This window comes from Quercus lobata, chromosome 2, assembly GCF_001633185.2.
Source record: "Quercus lobata isolate SW786 chromosome 2, ValleyOak3.0 Primary Assembly, whole genome shotgun sequence".
NCBI classification, from domain to species: Eukaryota; Viridiplantae; Streptophyta; class Magnoliopsida; order Fagales; family Fagaceae; genus Quercus; species Quercus lobata.
The window spans coordinates 19,822,016-19,837,897 of NC_044905.1; the positions used below are offsets into that span (position 1 = coordinate 19,822,016).

General features: G+C 36.1%; 2 protein-coding genes across 2 annotated transcripts; one reads left to right on the forward strand and one right to left on the reverse strand.

The window, feature by feature from the left end:
- Positions 1 to 2,280: 2,280 nt before the first annotated feature.
- On the reverse strand, positions 2,281 to 4,051 carry LOC115974882 (uncharacterized protein At2g39795, mitochondrial). Its single transcript, XM_031095428.1, has 3 exons — positions 3,773 to 4,051; positions 3,349 to 3,677; positions 2,281 to 2,816 (listed from the first exon to the last, which is right to left on the reverse strand). The coding sequence occupies exons 1-3, from the start codon at positions 3,956 to 3,958 to the stop codon at positions 2,657 to 2,659; spliced, it is 675 nt and encodes a 224-aa protein (XP_030951288.1). The 5' UTR covers positions 3,959 to 4,051; the 3' UTR covers positions 2,281 to 2,656.
- Positions 4,052 to 4,061: 10 nt separating this feature from the next.
- On the forward strand, positions 4,062 to 11,191 carry LOC115974881 (exosome complex component RRP42-like). Its single transcript, XM_031095427.1, has 9 exons — positions 4,062 to 4,218; positions 4,306 to 4,365; positions 8,121 to 8,248; positions 8,474 to 8,530; positions 8,697 to 8,789; positions 9,470 to 9,548; positions 9,697 to 9,821; positions 10,300 to 10,443; positions 10,528 to 11,191. Exons 1-9 carry the CDS (start codon positions 4,110 to 4,112, stop codon positions 10,765 to 10,767), a joined length of 1,035 nt encoding a protein of 344 aa, XP_030951287.1. The 5' UTR covers positions 4,062 to 4,109; the 3' UTR covers positions 10,768 to 11,191.
- The last annotated feature ends 4,691 nt before the right edge of the window (positions 11,192 to 15,882 follow it).

Sequence of the window (15,882 nt, forward strand, 5' to 3'; positions counted from 1 at the left end):
TTGTGTGCTAAATCTCTGCTCCACAAATAATGATTGTATTGCATGCAAAAAAGCATATGGGTGGAGATAATTAAGGCCACTCTATTACTCCCCCTACTATAAACCCTGACAAATAAAACTCCCCCAATAGACCTATGATAATCTTTTTTTGATCGGTATTAGACCTATGATAATCCTAAGTAATACCTCCAGGACAAGTATGAATAGAAGTGATAATAATGTGTCTCCTTTCCATAAACCCTACAACTTTCAAAGAATCTTGTAGGACATGCCAATTCAAGTCCTCCATTTCTTCCCAAGTCCATGTTGATTTATAATATAAAAAGGACTATTGCAGTTGACATGATTGTAAGCCTTCCCAACATGCAGCTTGTAGAAAACCCACGTTATCTTGCTACAGATTTTGCCATTCAAATGTTCATTTTCTACTAAAAACAATGTGAAGGATTAGCCTCCACTTCACAAATGTGTTTCGCAAGTTTGAGATGAGTTCACATTCTACCTGCCTCAACCTATTGGATAGCACCTTGGCCAAAATTTATACAAGCTCCCCACCAAGATTATGGGATGGAAGTCACTAATGTTAAAAGCGGTAATTTCTTTTATGGTATAAAGGCAATAAAAGCATTATGACTCCTCTCAAAAGTGTGTATCATATTAAATTCATACTCTATAACACCTCTGACAAGAGACTACGGTGAAACCATCTAGACCAAGTGCCTTATCACCATTTATATTCTTTATAACCAAAATGATTTCCTCTCCCTCAAGGTGCCTCTTAAGCCACTCTCTATCCCTTCCCTCTCAACATTTGCTAACTCAATACTGTCTATCTTTGGTCTCCATTCAACAGGTGCTTCATAAAAATTCTTGTAGAAAATGAAGACGCCATCTTTTACCTTATTTTCCTCCCTCTATAATATTCCATCCACTTCAATATTCCCAACAGCATTTCAAAGCTTATTTTTTCCAACTACACACTTCAATTTACAATCACATAATAGGAGACATACATTTGGACCTAAAAAAAATATTTGGATCAAGTAAACTAAACAATAATAATTTATGAATAGAAAACATGGCTATAATTAGACTTATAAAAAAAAGCTATAATTAGAATGTATACATGTGTCATTTTTTATGGCCCATGCATCAGCTGCATCATATTTTCCAGGAAGACCCCCCCCCCCCCCAAGAAAAAAAAAATCTTGAAAAAAATATATCATTTGGCTCTCTTTGGCACACTAGGAGGCCCGGACTAGGCCAACTCATTGGAAACAAGATAGAATTCAAAGGCTAGATGCAACATTTTGGGGCTATAGGAGGTTATGTGATATGGGCAACATCTAAACTGTATAAGGGAAGCACCACCATATTGAGAATTCAAAATCATACTCATGACACAATAAATAAAGTGATGCATTCCAAAGTACAATTAGCCACCTCTAATTAACAAAAATCAAAAAGAGATTTTGTTGATTTTAACTAGAGATTCCAAAGTTTCCATTACTTTTTGTATTAAGGGCCATATTATCAGATGATTATAATTTAGACAAGCATGTAACAGCATATCAACACACTTAAAACACAGATATGAGGGACTGTTGCAAGGCCAATAAGAATTCAGATCTCACAATAAAGTAAAGATGGAGATATTGGCACCTACCTCAGTTCTCTATTTCCTTACTTTTGTCTCTGTTATAACTGCTCTATTTTTGAATGAGTTCTTCCTGTCACGATATTTATGTTTATGCCATAATGAATGCAACAAGTAATGTGAAGGCTTTCCCACATGCAGCAATCTGATTCTTTCATTTCTTTAACCTTGGTTTCTGCACCTTCTTAGCCTTAAACAAGTTTATATAATTTTATCCCCTGGTCTACATGCACATCTTGGTGGAAAATCGAGGCAATGAAAGATTTCTAAGTTACATTTATCTTCATCTGTAAATAACATTCAAATAATTATTCCCTATGCATACAAACATGAGAACATACTAACTTTAAGAAAGTAAATATACAACTGTTATTTTCTCACGCTATATTCCAAATACTGTTAATATGAGAAGCACATTAGCATTGACATTATAACCTGAATCCGCAGGTAAGAATCACAGAAGGCATTGGAGAGGCAGGAATATGGCACATAGCAAGGAAGTATCTTAGAGATTACTTGAGCCCTTAACTTGTGAAACAATGACAGGATAAACTGACAAGATAAACTGACAAGATAAACTAACAAGATATACCATGAAATTATCAGTGATAAAAAGAAGGATATGAGGAAAATAAACTGAGTGTTTAGAACATCAAGTTCAGCTTTATATCATACCAATATGTCTCCAATAAATGCCTCAGAAACTTACACTTGGCACTATACTTTAAGAGTCCGTTTGGGTCCAGCTTTTTTGCTAGCTTTTGTCAAGTCCTATAATTTTCTTGCTGTAAATTTAAACAATCAAAAGAATCTCAAAGCTGAACCACACATTTTGCTAGCTTTCAGTTTTCAGTTGTCACATGCTGAATAATATACACCTCAAATATTGTTACTGATTCTTCATATAAAGCATAAAAAACGACTACCTACTGCAGAGATTACAATCAATGAAAAAATTTGGGTAATGAATCTCACACAGGCAGTAAAAAGCAAAATCTTCTATTCCTCCACAAAAGTCTTGACATTTCCCAACCATCTGATAAGTTCAGTTCTATCCTTGTTCACCATAAATTCATGCAAGAAAACAGCGAGTTCATCATTTACCCCTCTTGCCTCCAAGTACTCCTTAAGTGCCTTCTGCAACTTAGCATCCATTTTCCTGCAAGTAATAAACATGATTCACACAAAGTCACCACCGATCACACACCTCCAAAGTCCAAACTCAAAACACCCATATAATTACACACCCCCCCCCCCCCCCCCCCACACACACACACAAAAAAAAGGGTTTCAAAATTGCACCAAAATTCAGTCCTAAACTTGCCAATTTCAGGTCAAATCACATATATATATATATATATATATATTTTAACAAACAAATTAATGAAAAATGACCATTTGTCACAAACCCAAGTAAAGCATTAGTTATATCTGCGCTATACTCCAAAACGAATACTCAAGTTAAAATATTTGCTTCTTCTAATCACTTTATATAGGCCAGTTCAACCTAGTAAACACCCAATCTGAAACTCAACACATGCACGCACAACACACATTTATCCAATCCAATCCATAAAATCCGGGTATCACAATAATCAGGGCCAATGCTTCTCAACTACCAAACAAACAATAGATAGAGAAAAACATATACATACACACACACACACACAAAAGAGGTATGCTAGTACTACCTATAATCAGGTCCCAGATAAGGCATAGCCAGCAATGCATCACGCCTAAGCATATAAACCTTCTGAATCTCCAAAAAGTTTGGCCAAGCAGAGCACACAAACTCCAATTCATCCAAACCATCACCCTTGGAGATATCAACAATCAAGCTAAGATGAAGCGCAAAATCTTGACCAGAGCTCTCATCTCCAAGTTTAGGAACAGCAACACACCCATCAAACATAGTAGCTTCGATTCTGACATTCTCGGTGTCTCCAAATTTGCCACTCATCGTGATCAACTGGTCCCCCGGTCGATCTTGCACCGTAAACGAATCGAATTTCGTCACAGCCTACAAAAACAAGAAATGGGTTTTGCTTTGATTCAAAGATAAAGCAAACTAAATATAAGAATTTGAAAAAAAGAAACAATGCAAGAAGCACGAACTTGATGAGGAGGAGCGTAGTCGAACTGGTAGTTGATCTCGGTTTGGAGGATTCGGAGGATGTTGGATTCGAAGGGCGATTTGGTAATTGCGTCCGAGGAGTAAGGTCTGGTTGTTTGAAAGAGGAAAGAAGAAGAAGAAGAAGAGCGAAGAAGGGTTCTTTGAGCTGTTCGGATTAAGGTAGCCATTTTTGCTAATGTGACTGTGTATTGGCTTGGCGCTACTTTTGTATAGGGTTTTAGTTTTAGGGAATATTTAATTTAATGAGAGTTTTATTAAGGAATCCGAATTCCCTTACTGGGTACCCCGTACCGTACCCGACCCAATAGGAAATTGGGGATGAAATTTCATTTTACCGCACCTATCAAAACCTATATGCATCACACGCCTCTCTCTCTCTCTCTCTCACTCACACTCGTCTTCTCTGTGCCTCTGCTTCGGACTTCGGGTAAAAACTAAACTGAACTTTCTTTCTTTCTATTTTGTTTGAATCTCTCTGACTCTCTGACTCTCTCTATCACATTGTTTGCTGAAGGTTCTGCGTTCTTGTTCTTTGCCTTCAAATTTTCAGTCAGTTCAGTCCACTACTCCACTGGTAACTTCTATCATCAATTATTCTTTCAATTATTAGTATTTAATGAATTATAGAGCATTATAGTTTACACTTCACAGAGCATAGCATTTTAGTTTTACATGTGTGCCTGCCTCTGTGTGTGTTCATAGTTGGTGGATTTATTTTGTACATACTGGTATTGTTTGTGAGTTATTTATTTGTGATTTTGTGTATGTTGTGTTGATGGATTTATTTTTTGATAAAATGGTTGCTGCCAGTATGAAATTGCTAAGTGGAATGGAGTCCGCCTCTGTAGTCTGTACCATTTAATGAACATACATGGGATCATATAACTGAAGAGTTGAAAGACAGAAAAAGTAGTTATAGATGCATACATTGTGGGAAAGTTTATAAAGGAGGGGGGCATCAATAGGATGAAAAGACATCTAGCTTGAATTAAAGGCACCATGAAGAGCTGTACCTTATGATGTTAGGTTTCAGATGGTGGAAAATTTGAAGGAAATTTCTAAGTCTAAAGAACAAGCAAAACAGGATCAAGAAGCATCTAATTATTCGCCATTAGAGGAATCACCAGAATTTGAAGATGTCCAAGAAGTTACTTCTAGTGGTAGGAGTAGGAGTTTAGGTAGGAGAAATAGAAGTGATCTTAATAGTCTGATTTTAGTTTAGCACAAACCCAAACCCAACAAACACACCACCACCTCAAACCGATCGGAACTTACAAATCCAAAACTAACAATAGCGCCACCACCTCATCCCGATCGGAACCTGCGAACCCAAACCCAACAAATGCAATACAACCTCATCCTGATCAGAGGTGAGCTTTGGTGGGGAACAAGAGATATGGAACAAGATAGAGTGAGAGAGAACCACCTCGGTGATGAGCTTCAGCCTTGGAGGCCCGATTTGGGCTTGATCTAGAGAAAAAGCTAGAGAGAAGAAGTTTAAAGAGAGAGAGAAGAAGAGTCATTTTTTTTTTTTTTTTTTACTTTTTCATTTGGTTTTCTTTTAAGGAACTCAAGTCTCACAAGCTTGAGTTCCACATGGATTTGTGAGACTTGAGTTCCACATGGATTAAAATTCCATGTCTGCGTTGCCAGAACAGGGAACTCAAGTCTCTTGAGCTTGAGTTCCTACAGTAAACTTGAGTCTAAGAGACTTGAGATGCTAGTTTCCTTAATAGTTTCGGAAACCTGCTAACTAATGAAAATGATGTGAAATGGCCAAAAAAAAAAAAAAAAAAAAAATCCTCATTTGAATGGCTCTTTAGACGTTTGCTTGTAGTCTGGTGTTATTGAGTGCATTTTGATGGCATATCCCCTCCAACCTCCACATCTTTCACCTCATGTCCTTTTTGGGTTAGGGTTTATAATCTTACTCTCATGGCTATGAGCCCTGAGGTGGGGGAGGATATTGGAAAAGGCTATTGGAACATGTGTGTCTACTGAGCTGTTGCAAATGGCATAGGGTGGGGGTTATTCATACGCATCAGGGTTGAAGTAAATATTGCTAAACTATTGCTACATGTATACAGATTGAGATCGAAAATGAAAAGCCGGTATGGGTTTTCTTGAGGTATGAATGGTTTCCAAGCTTTTGGTACTGGTTTGACTGTACCGGTCATACGTAGCATGATTGTGAGAGTTACTCGATAAAGATGCTGGTTGGAAAACATATGCTTTTCCCGTATGGATCATGGTTGAGGGCTGATTTGGATCAAAGAAGTACCCCTAGGTCCTAATTTCTAGGAGAACACAAAGATGAAGATACCGATCAAAGCGAGGAAGATTTGAATGCCGGGGTCAATTACAATTCTTTGAACAGAAGCCCTACCTTGCAAAGTCAACAGTATGGATGTGCATGGATCGAGTTGGGTAAGATTAAAGGGTTTTTTTCGACCCAACCCACATAGGTCAGTGGGTTGTGCTCTAGTACTTAATGTTTCCTATCCCAATGAGCGTTGCTAGTCATGTTGAAAAATTATAGAGGGATTTTGTGTGGTAAGGGATTGGAGATGAGTTTTTTTAAGTATAACTTACTTAATTGGAGGACTGTTTGTGCACCCGTTCAAAATGGGGGGCTGGATATTTGTGATTTGGTCCTTTAACAAGCCTTTGTTGGGGAAATGACTGTAGAGATATTCTATGGAGAGGAGTGCTTTGTGGAGATGGGTAGTAAACACGAAATATGGTAGCATTGAGGGGATGGTGCTCTAATAGTGTTCAAGGGCCTTATGCTGTGGAAATATATCAGGAAAGGGTGGGGATGCTTTCCATCGTTTTCTCAATTTTAAGGTAGGGGATGGCTCTTCTATTAAATTTTTGCATGGCCTTTGGTCTGAGGGACTCCCTTTGAAAAATAACTTCCCAGAGAATTATACAATATTGCTTGTAATAAGGATGCTTCAATGGCTAAGTTGTTATCTTTTTCAGAAAAATAGTAACCTGTGTAATATCATTTTTTTACGACCGGATCAAGATTGGGAGCTAGAGTTGATTGTCACCTTTATGGACCTAATGGATAAATTATGCTTGATAGGATTTTCTAACTTTGTTCTTATTATGGGGCATTTCAACCCACTAATCTGTTTTCTTCTCCATGGAAGCCATTATGGAAAACCAAAAGTTTCTACAAAGGTTAGTTTCTTCCTTTGGACTCTGGCATTGGGTAAAATTTTGACTGTTGATAAGCTGAGGGTGAGGCAAGTGGAGGTGGTGGATTGATGCTGTATGTGTAAGAGGAATGGGGAGACTGTTGAACACTTACTTCTTCATTGCCTTGTAGCTCAAGCGTTGTGGAATATGGTATGTTTGCTTTTTGGGGTTCATTGGGTTATGCCGCATGGTGTCTTGGAGCTTCTTGCTAGTTGGACAGGCATGTTTAACAGAAACAGTTCCATGGTGATTTGGAGTATGATCCCTCATTGCCTCATGTGGGGTATTTGGAGGGAAAAGAAAGTGCATACGTTTGAGGGGAATGAATGATTCATGATTTGAAGCTTTCCTTCCTTCAAACTCTATTTGAGTGGGCAAATGCATTGGGTGTTTCTACTTTCAGTTCCTTGCATTACTTGATTTGTGTACTTTCATTACTAGTTAGTTTAGACATTCTGCTGGTATCATAGCACACTGCCTGTGTGCTTTGGTACATTGTATTTTCTCATCTTATTTCAATGAATATATATATATATATATATATATATAAATTTTACTTTCATAAACTATTTAAGCGTTTGTTTTTCAGAAATTATTATAATTCACATAATATGCATTGATTATTTTCCAAATTTCCAAATTCATCAAAACTAATTCTCAAAATACCAAAATAAATCAAACTAAAAAAAATTAAAATAACAATAATAAAAGAAACGAATATATATGGTGGATTGGGTTGGGTTAGATGGGTTGAAAAAACTATCAACCCAAACCTGACCCAACTTGAGGCTTAAAATAAAATTACAACCCAACCCAACAACCCACGATAACCAACCTGAGGTGTCGGGTTGGGTTGGGTCTGGTTGGTTTTGTCAGGTGGGTGGGTTAGATGCATTCACCTAGTCAATGGATTGATATCCATGATTTAACGGAGCAAGGTCAGAACTTTTTGTCAAGGACATAAGCATAGGGTTATAGAAGACTTGAATTTCTTTTTACTTTATGAACTATTGAATTTCTTTTGCATTTTTTGTTGTTCCTCTTGTTTTCTCCCAATATTTACAAGTTATAATTATATGTAACATTGCAAACATTATTTTGTCTCATTTTATGTATGTGCAGGAATGGTGGGACTCTCTTTGGGAGAAAAACACTTCATACAGGGTGGCATTGCTCAAGACATTCGTTCTGATGGTCGAAAAAGATTAACTTACCGTCCTATTAATGTTGAAACTGGAGTTATACCCCAAGTATAACATTCTTTTCAAATACTTTATTAAGATATAGTTTGAATGCTGGAAAAGGATTCATCTGGCTAAACCCAATTAATTAGAATTAAGTGTACTTTGAGTTGCTTAGTTATTTACATCATGGAAACATGGAAAGTAATTTCTTTTACATCAGCATTGGCTTGTTTTCTACCAGAAAAACTGAACTTCTGCTGGTTTCGATGTATTCCATGGACTTAATTGCAGGCAAATGGTTCAGCAAGAATCAGGATGGGGGCCACAGATGTTATTTCTACCGTGAAGGTATTTCATGGTTCAAGATGCTTGATCTTCCTGGTGGTTGTTGTTGTTAGTTTTTTTTTTTCTTTTTTGTTATTATTATAGATAAGGACACATATCTACAGTAAGCAATTTCCTCCCATGTTTTGTGAATACTTGTAATGTTGTTTACTAATATCTATAAGTGCAGGCTGAACTTGGAAAGCCAATTTCACTACAACCAGACAAAGGAAAGGTTTCCATATACGTTGATTGCAGTCCAACTGCAGCCCCAATGTTTGAGGTTTGTATACATTGTTGTTATATTATCATCTACTTTTATCCATTTTTTTGATTGCTATCGTCTAATATTATCTAATTTGTTGATTGAGCTCATATAGATTTCTTGAGGTGTAAGGTGTAAGGTGTAGTGAGGCTTGTGTGTTTAGTATCAGTTTATTTGACTTTTTTCTGAAAGTGGGTTAGAGTTTACTTGTGCTTTTATAATAAAATAAAATAAAATAAATAAAAAAAAGAAAAGAAAAAAGCAAGAGGTTTTAAAAAGCAGTAAATGAACAAAATAAGCTAAAAGATAAACAAAAAAACCTGTGGCAAACTAACAAAAGTAGAAATAAGCAGACCTTTATTTATTTATTTTTTATTATAAGTAATACAAATATATTAAAAAAGATGAAGGGTGACACCTGAAAAGAAATTAGTAGACATTTTAAAGCTAAAATAATAAACCCTTAATCCTTTGTTTGAAAAAGAAGAAGAATTAATTACGTAAAATAGCTTTTCTAAATAATCCAGTCAAAATGAAATTATGGCACAATGGAAAGAGCTATTCTCATTGCCAATTTTCTTCATAGCTCATACATATGTATGTGGGGCCTTTCAAAGAATATTCTTTTGTGAACTTTCTTTCTTTGTATGATTCAAATTTCAATATGTTAAATCCAGCATGATTGATTGCTTACTCAGGGTAGAGGGGGTGAGGAGTTGTCCACAGAACTCTCAGTTGCTCTTCAACGTTCTCTCTTGGGTGGTAAAAGTGGAGCTGGTATGAATCTAATGAGAACAAGAGAAGTTACCATCAATTTATTGCCCATGCTTTCTATCATTTCGCATTCGTCCTCATATTTGTTTTATGATTATAGGTTCTTTCTTTTCTTAAATTGAATAAAAAGTTCTTATTTAATTTTCCACAGGGGCTGGAATTGATCTCTCATCTCTAGTAGTTGTGGAGGGAAAAATTTGCTGGGATCTTTATATTGATTGTCTTGTGGTTTGTTCAGACGGGAATCTGCTAGATGCCCTAGGTGCTGCCATTAAGGTAGTTTTTCTCCACATATGTCTATATATTTGCAATTTAGTTTTCTTTTCATTTTGTCAGGATGTGATAAAGGTTTTGCTGGCTGTTGATAAAGTCTAGTGAGCGGACAAGCCATATCTCTTGTGGTTGTAACACTTCAAAACCAGATTGATTGAATTTCAACTTCACTGAATTTCATACTTTCCGATAGGTGTAGATATTATAGGATGTAGTTAGTGCATAAGACTTAAACTTTCTAGGTCTGGGAGAGGTGGTTGGTAGGCAACCTTACCCCCTATTTTGGAGAGGCTGATTCTCGTTTAAACAATCTTTTGTACTTATTTTGTATCAATTCTACCATCATGGCAGTATACATTTTAAATATTTTACATCATTATTCTCCCAAGATGTTTGTGATCAGAGGCATTGTAAATGGTTGATGAATTTGTTGCTGTTGGAAACTGAAAACTAATGTATCTTGTTACTGTTGTTCCTGAAGGCTGCTTTGAGCAATACAGGCATCCCGAGGGTTCAAGTTGCAGCTGGTGCATCAGGTGATGAGCAACCAGAGGTTGACATTAGCGATGAAGAATTTCTGCAGTTTGACACATCAGATATCCCTGTCATAGTTACATTAACAAAGGTGACAAAACTGCACTTTTAGTTATATGTTCATAATCTGCAAATGTCTGTTCTTCCATCATGAAGTATTTCTCCTCTTTTATAGGTGGGAAGGCACTATATTGTAGATGCCACTACAGAAGAGGAGTCCCAAATGAGCTCTGCCATTTCTATTTCTGTCAACAGGAAAGGACACATTTGTGGGCTGACTAAAAGAGGTGGTGCAGGCCTGGATCCAAGCATCGTTCTGGACATGATATCTGTGGCAAAACATGTAAGTGAGCAGCTAATGAACAAATTGGATTCTGAGATAGCTGCTGCTGAAGCCGGTGAAGATGAATCATGACATGGTTAGAACCTGCGATGCCATTATAATTGGTGCATTCAAATGGGATTGGCTGAATGAAGTAGTTTGGATAACTTACTAGGAGATGAAGAAAGAATGGCGTGTTGTACACTTGGCATGTTAACCACAATTGTCAGAGCTATACTATGCAATTTTTTTTTTTTTTTTTTTAAGAGTTAGGTCTAGTTACTGGTTTATGAAAGCTTGCCCGTCTCTTAGGTTTTTGACTGCAAGCAGCCAGACACGCATTCATCATGGTTCTAAAGATCAATTTCCTGCTAGTTAAGTAGCGTTGCTGCATTATTTTTGTCTGTTGCATACCTAGATATTGTTTTCACTTGTTTTAACAGTTGCCTTGTGTAAGCCCTATTTTCTACTGTTGAGGTCTGGTTTTTGTATCATATTATAAGTTCCATGAGTTAAACATAGAAGAAATCAAAGTTCAAATCTGAATTCAAAGGTCAGCCATCCCTTAGCACGCAGCAGTAAGGTATGATGGGATATGCTTCTTACCGTGCTTTAAGCCATAGGAGTGCCATCCATCAAGTGGGTATGGGGGATAGTGACAAGGGTGAAGAGAAAAGAGAGTGTTGACTCTAGGGCTGTAAATAAGTCAATCTGTTCATAAACAAGTCAAATTTGGCTTGATACAAAAATGTGTTCATGTTATTTGTTTATAAACAAGTCAAGTTTGAGTTCTAATTTTAGGCTTGTTTATTAAATGAGATGAGCATAAAACAACAACAATAATAATTCATGAATAAGCTTGTGAATATTAAGGCTCGATATTAAATAAGTTGAGCATAGGCTCGTTTATGAGTTTGGTAATAAGCTTGATATAAACTTGACCAATAAAGCCATATTTTATCAAGACTAATTAATTTAGAATTGGGATTGCTCGTCCAAACCAAACGGGTTTGATAATGTATTTATGTTAGATCTCAACCTCAAAAGCTTGATATTGAACTTGAACTAAAACATTTTATTTTTGTTGTTGAGTTGAACATGAACATTTACTACTTGAAAAATTTTGGTTTGTTTAAGGTCATATGGTGAGAGAGAGAAAATGACATTTGATTTGTGAGGTAATGAGAAAGGAAATTATAAATAGTGAGCATAGAAATTGAAAGGAAAGGGAGGGTGAGGAGGGTAAGGTGTGATTTGAGAGTTGGGGCTGCTAGAGGAAGAGAAGAGATGGTCAGGACTACCATAAGGTAGAGAGAACTATAGAGCAACAGTGTATTGACAACAAAGAGAACTATAGAGCAACAGTGGATCTGCAACAAATGTGAATGGTTGCCCAATTGAGTATTCAAATAATTGGGGGCTGTTTGGATTTCACGTTTTCCATCACCCATCACTCTAATTTTATCACCCATAACTCATAACCGATGGGTCCCACAGTAGAAGGGTGTGTTTGGATTTGTTTTCAGTTTTTGTTTCCACCACTTAATTCTCTGATTTTTGAGTGATGAGTTATGGAAACTGAAAACACATTTTGGGTGTTTTCAAGTTATGGAAAACTGAGTTACGTGGCATTTTTGTAATTCTACTCAACCAGATGGGACCCACCTTATGCCTTGTCTCATCAATCTGACTTCATGAGCATGTGCTCTCCCCCCTTTCTCTCTTATCTTTTTTTTTTTTTTTTTCCTCTTCAAACACAGCTCTCATCTCCTCTCTTCACCGAACCTCTGCAAACCCATAACCCATTGCCACATGAGCATCACATGCCACCTCCACAAATCCATAACTCACCACCACCACGAGCATCACAGCATCACCGGACCTCCCATGGCAGAAGAGTCCTTCATTGTCTCGAACCATCGTGGTTTCCAGCTTTCAAGCTTAGCCCGCCGTGGGCCTTGCTCTAGCTTTCCTCTCTAAACCGAACCACCATGGTTTAAGCTTCAAGCTCCACCCTCTTTTTGAAACCCTCTTTCTTTTTTATTTTCTTTCTATTTATTTGCTCAATTTTCTCTTTTTTCTTTGAGCTGAAAGTTCCTTCCTTTGTAATTGTTTGTGGATTTGGGGATTTGGTTGATTTAGGTTTGAGGCTTTGACAAATGGAATTTGGATTCGGATTTGGGGTTTCAAAATACAAGATTTTTGTTTATAATATCATATAAACAAAAAACAAACCAAAAAAACTTCTCTTTCATTATTTTCTCACCAACCAAACAATAGGGAAAAACAAAGGCAAAGTAGAGTTCAAGCTAAAATCTAACAGTTTTCTCAAAACCAAAATGCCAAAAACATAAACCAAATAAAGAAACAAGTTGACAAATCAAGGAAATAGGTCACGTTTCTTCACACTTCGTCGGTACCGTTGGGTCACGACGGAGGAGATCGCATCACTGGTACACATCGAAGATATGGATCAAGCGGCCTTGGTGATGGTGGAGATTGGCGTCCGAGCTTCTTCTATTTTAGCTGGGTTTGGGTTTGTGTTTTGGGAGAGTAACGGGGCTGAAGGGCTGATGGGGAAATGAGAAGTGAAGAAAATGGTGGGGAATGAGGGTAAGGCGGGTAGGCTAATAGAAATCATGTATGGGTCAAGGTGTCTTTGACCAAGTGCTCAAGTATGGGTCCCACAAAAAGTAAAAATATTTGAGTGATGAGCAGTTGAAAACAATGTGCCAAACGTGCAGGGTTTAGGAAATTGGGGTATTTTAAGTGATAAGTGATGAGTGATGAGTGACGAAAATTGAGTGAGGAGTGATGAGTGATGAGTGATATGCATACTTATATATCATCTTAAGGAGTTACACTATATGAAAATTGACAAGTGGCAATTCTAGTTACAGTAATGTTGATCATTTAGACGATGTTATTTGGATTAATTGAAGAAAAAAAATACAGGGAAGAGTTAAGATTAAGTGGTCCTCTTCACAATATATATACCAATTACTATGACTAAGCGGAGTGCAAAGTTTCCTCATGTGATATGACTTATTACCCCTTGATTTGGATAGAAAGACCCTATAAAAATTCACTGTTCTTGAGATTGGCTTTGAGCCTTTCCTATGCAGTTTAGGTGGAGGGCAAAGAAGGCCCCCTTCTCGGGGGCCTTTCTATTTGAATTTAATTCAAGTGACCATTCAGATATTATTACAAAATTTGATATAAAATGAAGGGTAAGTTATGATTTTGGTCCTTAACGTATCCTTTTATTATTAATTATAAAAAAAAAAACCTCAGCCAACTAAATACAAGATTTATATATCTCATGAAATTGAGAGAGAAGATTAATTTGGGAATTGAATCCCTATACTTGACTGGAGGGGAGAACTAAACCTCAGTAATAATAATAATAAAGTTGTTGTGTCTTTATTTTTTGTCTGTGTCTACCCGAATCTTTGGTACTCTATTGTTGTGTTCCCTTCTTACCGTCGTTGGTGCCACCCTAGTCGTAAAGTGAATTCCCAGAACTGAATTGTAAGGCCCGTTTGAGCCAAGAGAGGGCGTGTAGGGCATGAGAGGTATAGGGTTGGTTAGTGTATGTGTTACGAAATGCAACGGTTGTGAGAAAAACATGATAATTGAGTGTTGAACCTAGGATAGTATGGATAAGTTGTGGAGATCCAACTCCTCTATCAGCTCCAGGACTGGTTGTCCTCCTGTTATCGTAAATGTAAGTAACTTGAAACATGATAAAAGTCACAAAAATTACAGCCATAAAAAACATAAAAGATACAGAACCAACTTTGTTAAACCTAATGATTTTTATGCTAAAAAGAAACATATTAAACAAAGATTAGGTAAAGGTAAATGTTTTAGCTGCGAAAAACCTGGACATTTTAGTAAAGATTGTAAACAAAAACCTGGTAAGTTAAAAAATAAGTTTAACATGTTAAACATTAATGATAAAGAGCAAGAAGAATTATTCAGAATCCTTGAATCAAACAATTCGTCTGATTCCTTGGAAGATGATTTTTCTTCTTCTTCTGATTCTTGCTATCAATCTGCTACTGATTCTTCTAATTCTCCTAATATTAAAATTGGTTGCCGAGATTCCTGTTGCAATGTTATTAAATCTGTTAAAACCCTCACCAAGAGTGAAGAGAATGAAAAATTAATAATTCAAATTATCAATCAAATTCAAAATCTTGAATTACAAAAAGAATATTTAGATAAGTTCAAGAAAAATTTGGTAAAAAATGAAACTGATAAAAAACTAAAATCAACTATATGCTTTGAAGAAATTTTCGAAAGATTTAATAAAAAGAAATCCAAAGATTTAACTGTTAATGATTTACAACATGAAATTAATATTGTTAAATAAGAGATAAGTGAATTAAAACATGATTTTAAAAATATTAAAAGTGATAACAATAATCTTAAACAAGAGCTGATAATGTTAAAAGTTGATAAAAACCTTGATAAACAGCAATCTAATAAATCTGATAGTGAACATGATGAGCACAAAGATGGAGATGAATCCAGTCAACAGACTCTTCTTTCTGATAAAGGTATTATTGATGCTTTCAATGATCCTCAACTTGCTCTTGTTAATAAAATACTTCCTCCAAAATGGTTTACAAAAGTTAAAATTGTTGTTTCTCCTGATTATCATTTCATTGTTATTGTTATGATTGATTCTGGTGCGGATATGAACTGTATCCAAGAAGGACTGATTCCTTCAAATATTTTGAAAAATCTACTAAAAGATTGGTTTCTGCTAATGGTTCTTAGATGGAAATTAAATATGAATTGAATAATGCTCATGTTTGCCATGATAATGTCTGTTTCAAGATTCCTTATGTTCTTGTTAAAAACATGACTGATAAGGTGATTCTTGGTTTACCTTTTATAAATGCTTTGTATCCTTTTCTTGTTGAACATGATGGAATTATTACTGATCCTTTTGGACAAAAAGTAAAGTTCAAATTTGCTTCAAAGTTTGAAATTCACACTGATGCTGCTTCAAACATGATTCATGCTAAAATTAAAAATCTCAACTTCCTTCAACAAGAAGTTAGATACAAGAAAATTGCTGAACAAATTTCTGATAAATTGTTGCAATCCATAATTGTTAACATGTTGATTGATGATGTTTGCGCTGATGCTCTTAATGCTTTTTGGCATGAGAAAATACCCATTGATGATTTGTTT

Excerpts from the sequence above, each read along its gene's own strand:
- LOC115974882 (XM_031095428.1), bottom strand. The coding sequence starts at position 3,958 with ATGGCTACCTTAATCCGAACAGCTCAAAGAACCCTTCTTCGCTCTTCT. Across the intron at positions 3,678-3,772 it reads ACTACGCTCCTCCTCATCAA|GCTGTGACGAAATTCGATTC; the intron begins GTTCGTGCTTCT and ends TTGTTTTTGTAG. Across the intron at positions 2,817-3,348 it reads TATCTGGGACCTGATTATAG|GAAAATGGATGCTAAGTTGC; the intron begins GTAGTACTAGCA and ends TATTACTTGCAG.
- LOC115974881 (XM_031095427.1), top strand. The coding sequence starts at position 4,110 with ATGAAATTTCATTTTACCGCACCTATCAAAACCTATATGCATCACACG. Across the intron at positions 8,249-8,473 it reads AAACTGGAGTTATACCCCAA|GCAAATGGTTCAGCAAGAAT; the intron begins GTATAACATTCT and ends ACTTAATTGCAG. Across the intron at positions 9,549-9,696 it reads GGGTGGTAAAAGTGGAGCTG|GGGCTGGAATTGATCTCTCA; the intron begins GTATGAATCTAA and ends AATTTTCCACAG.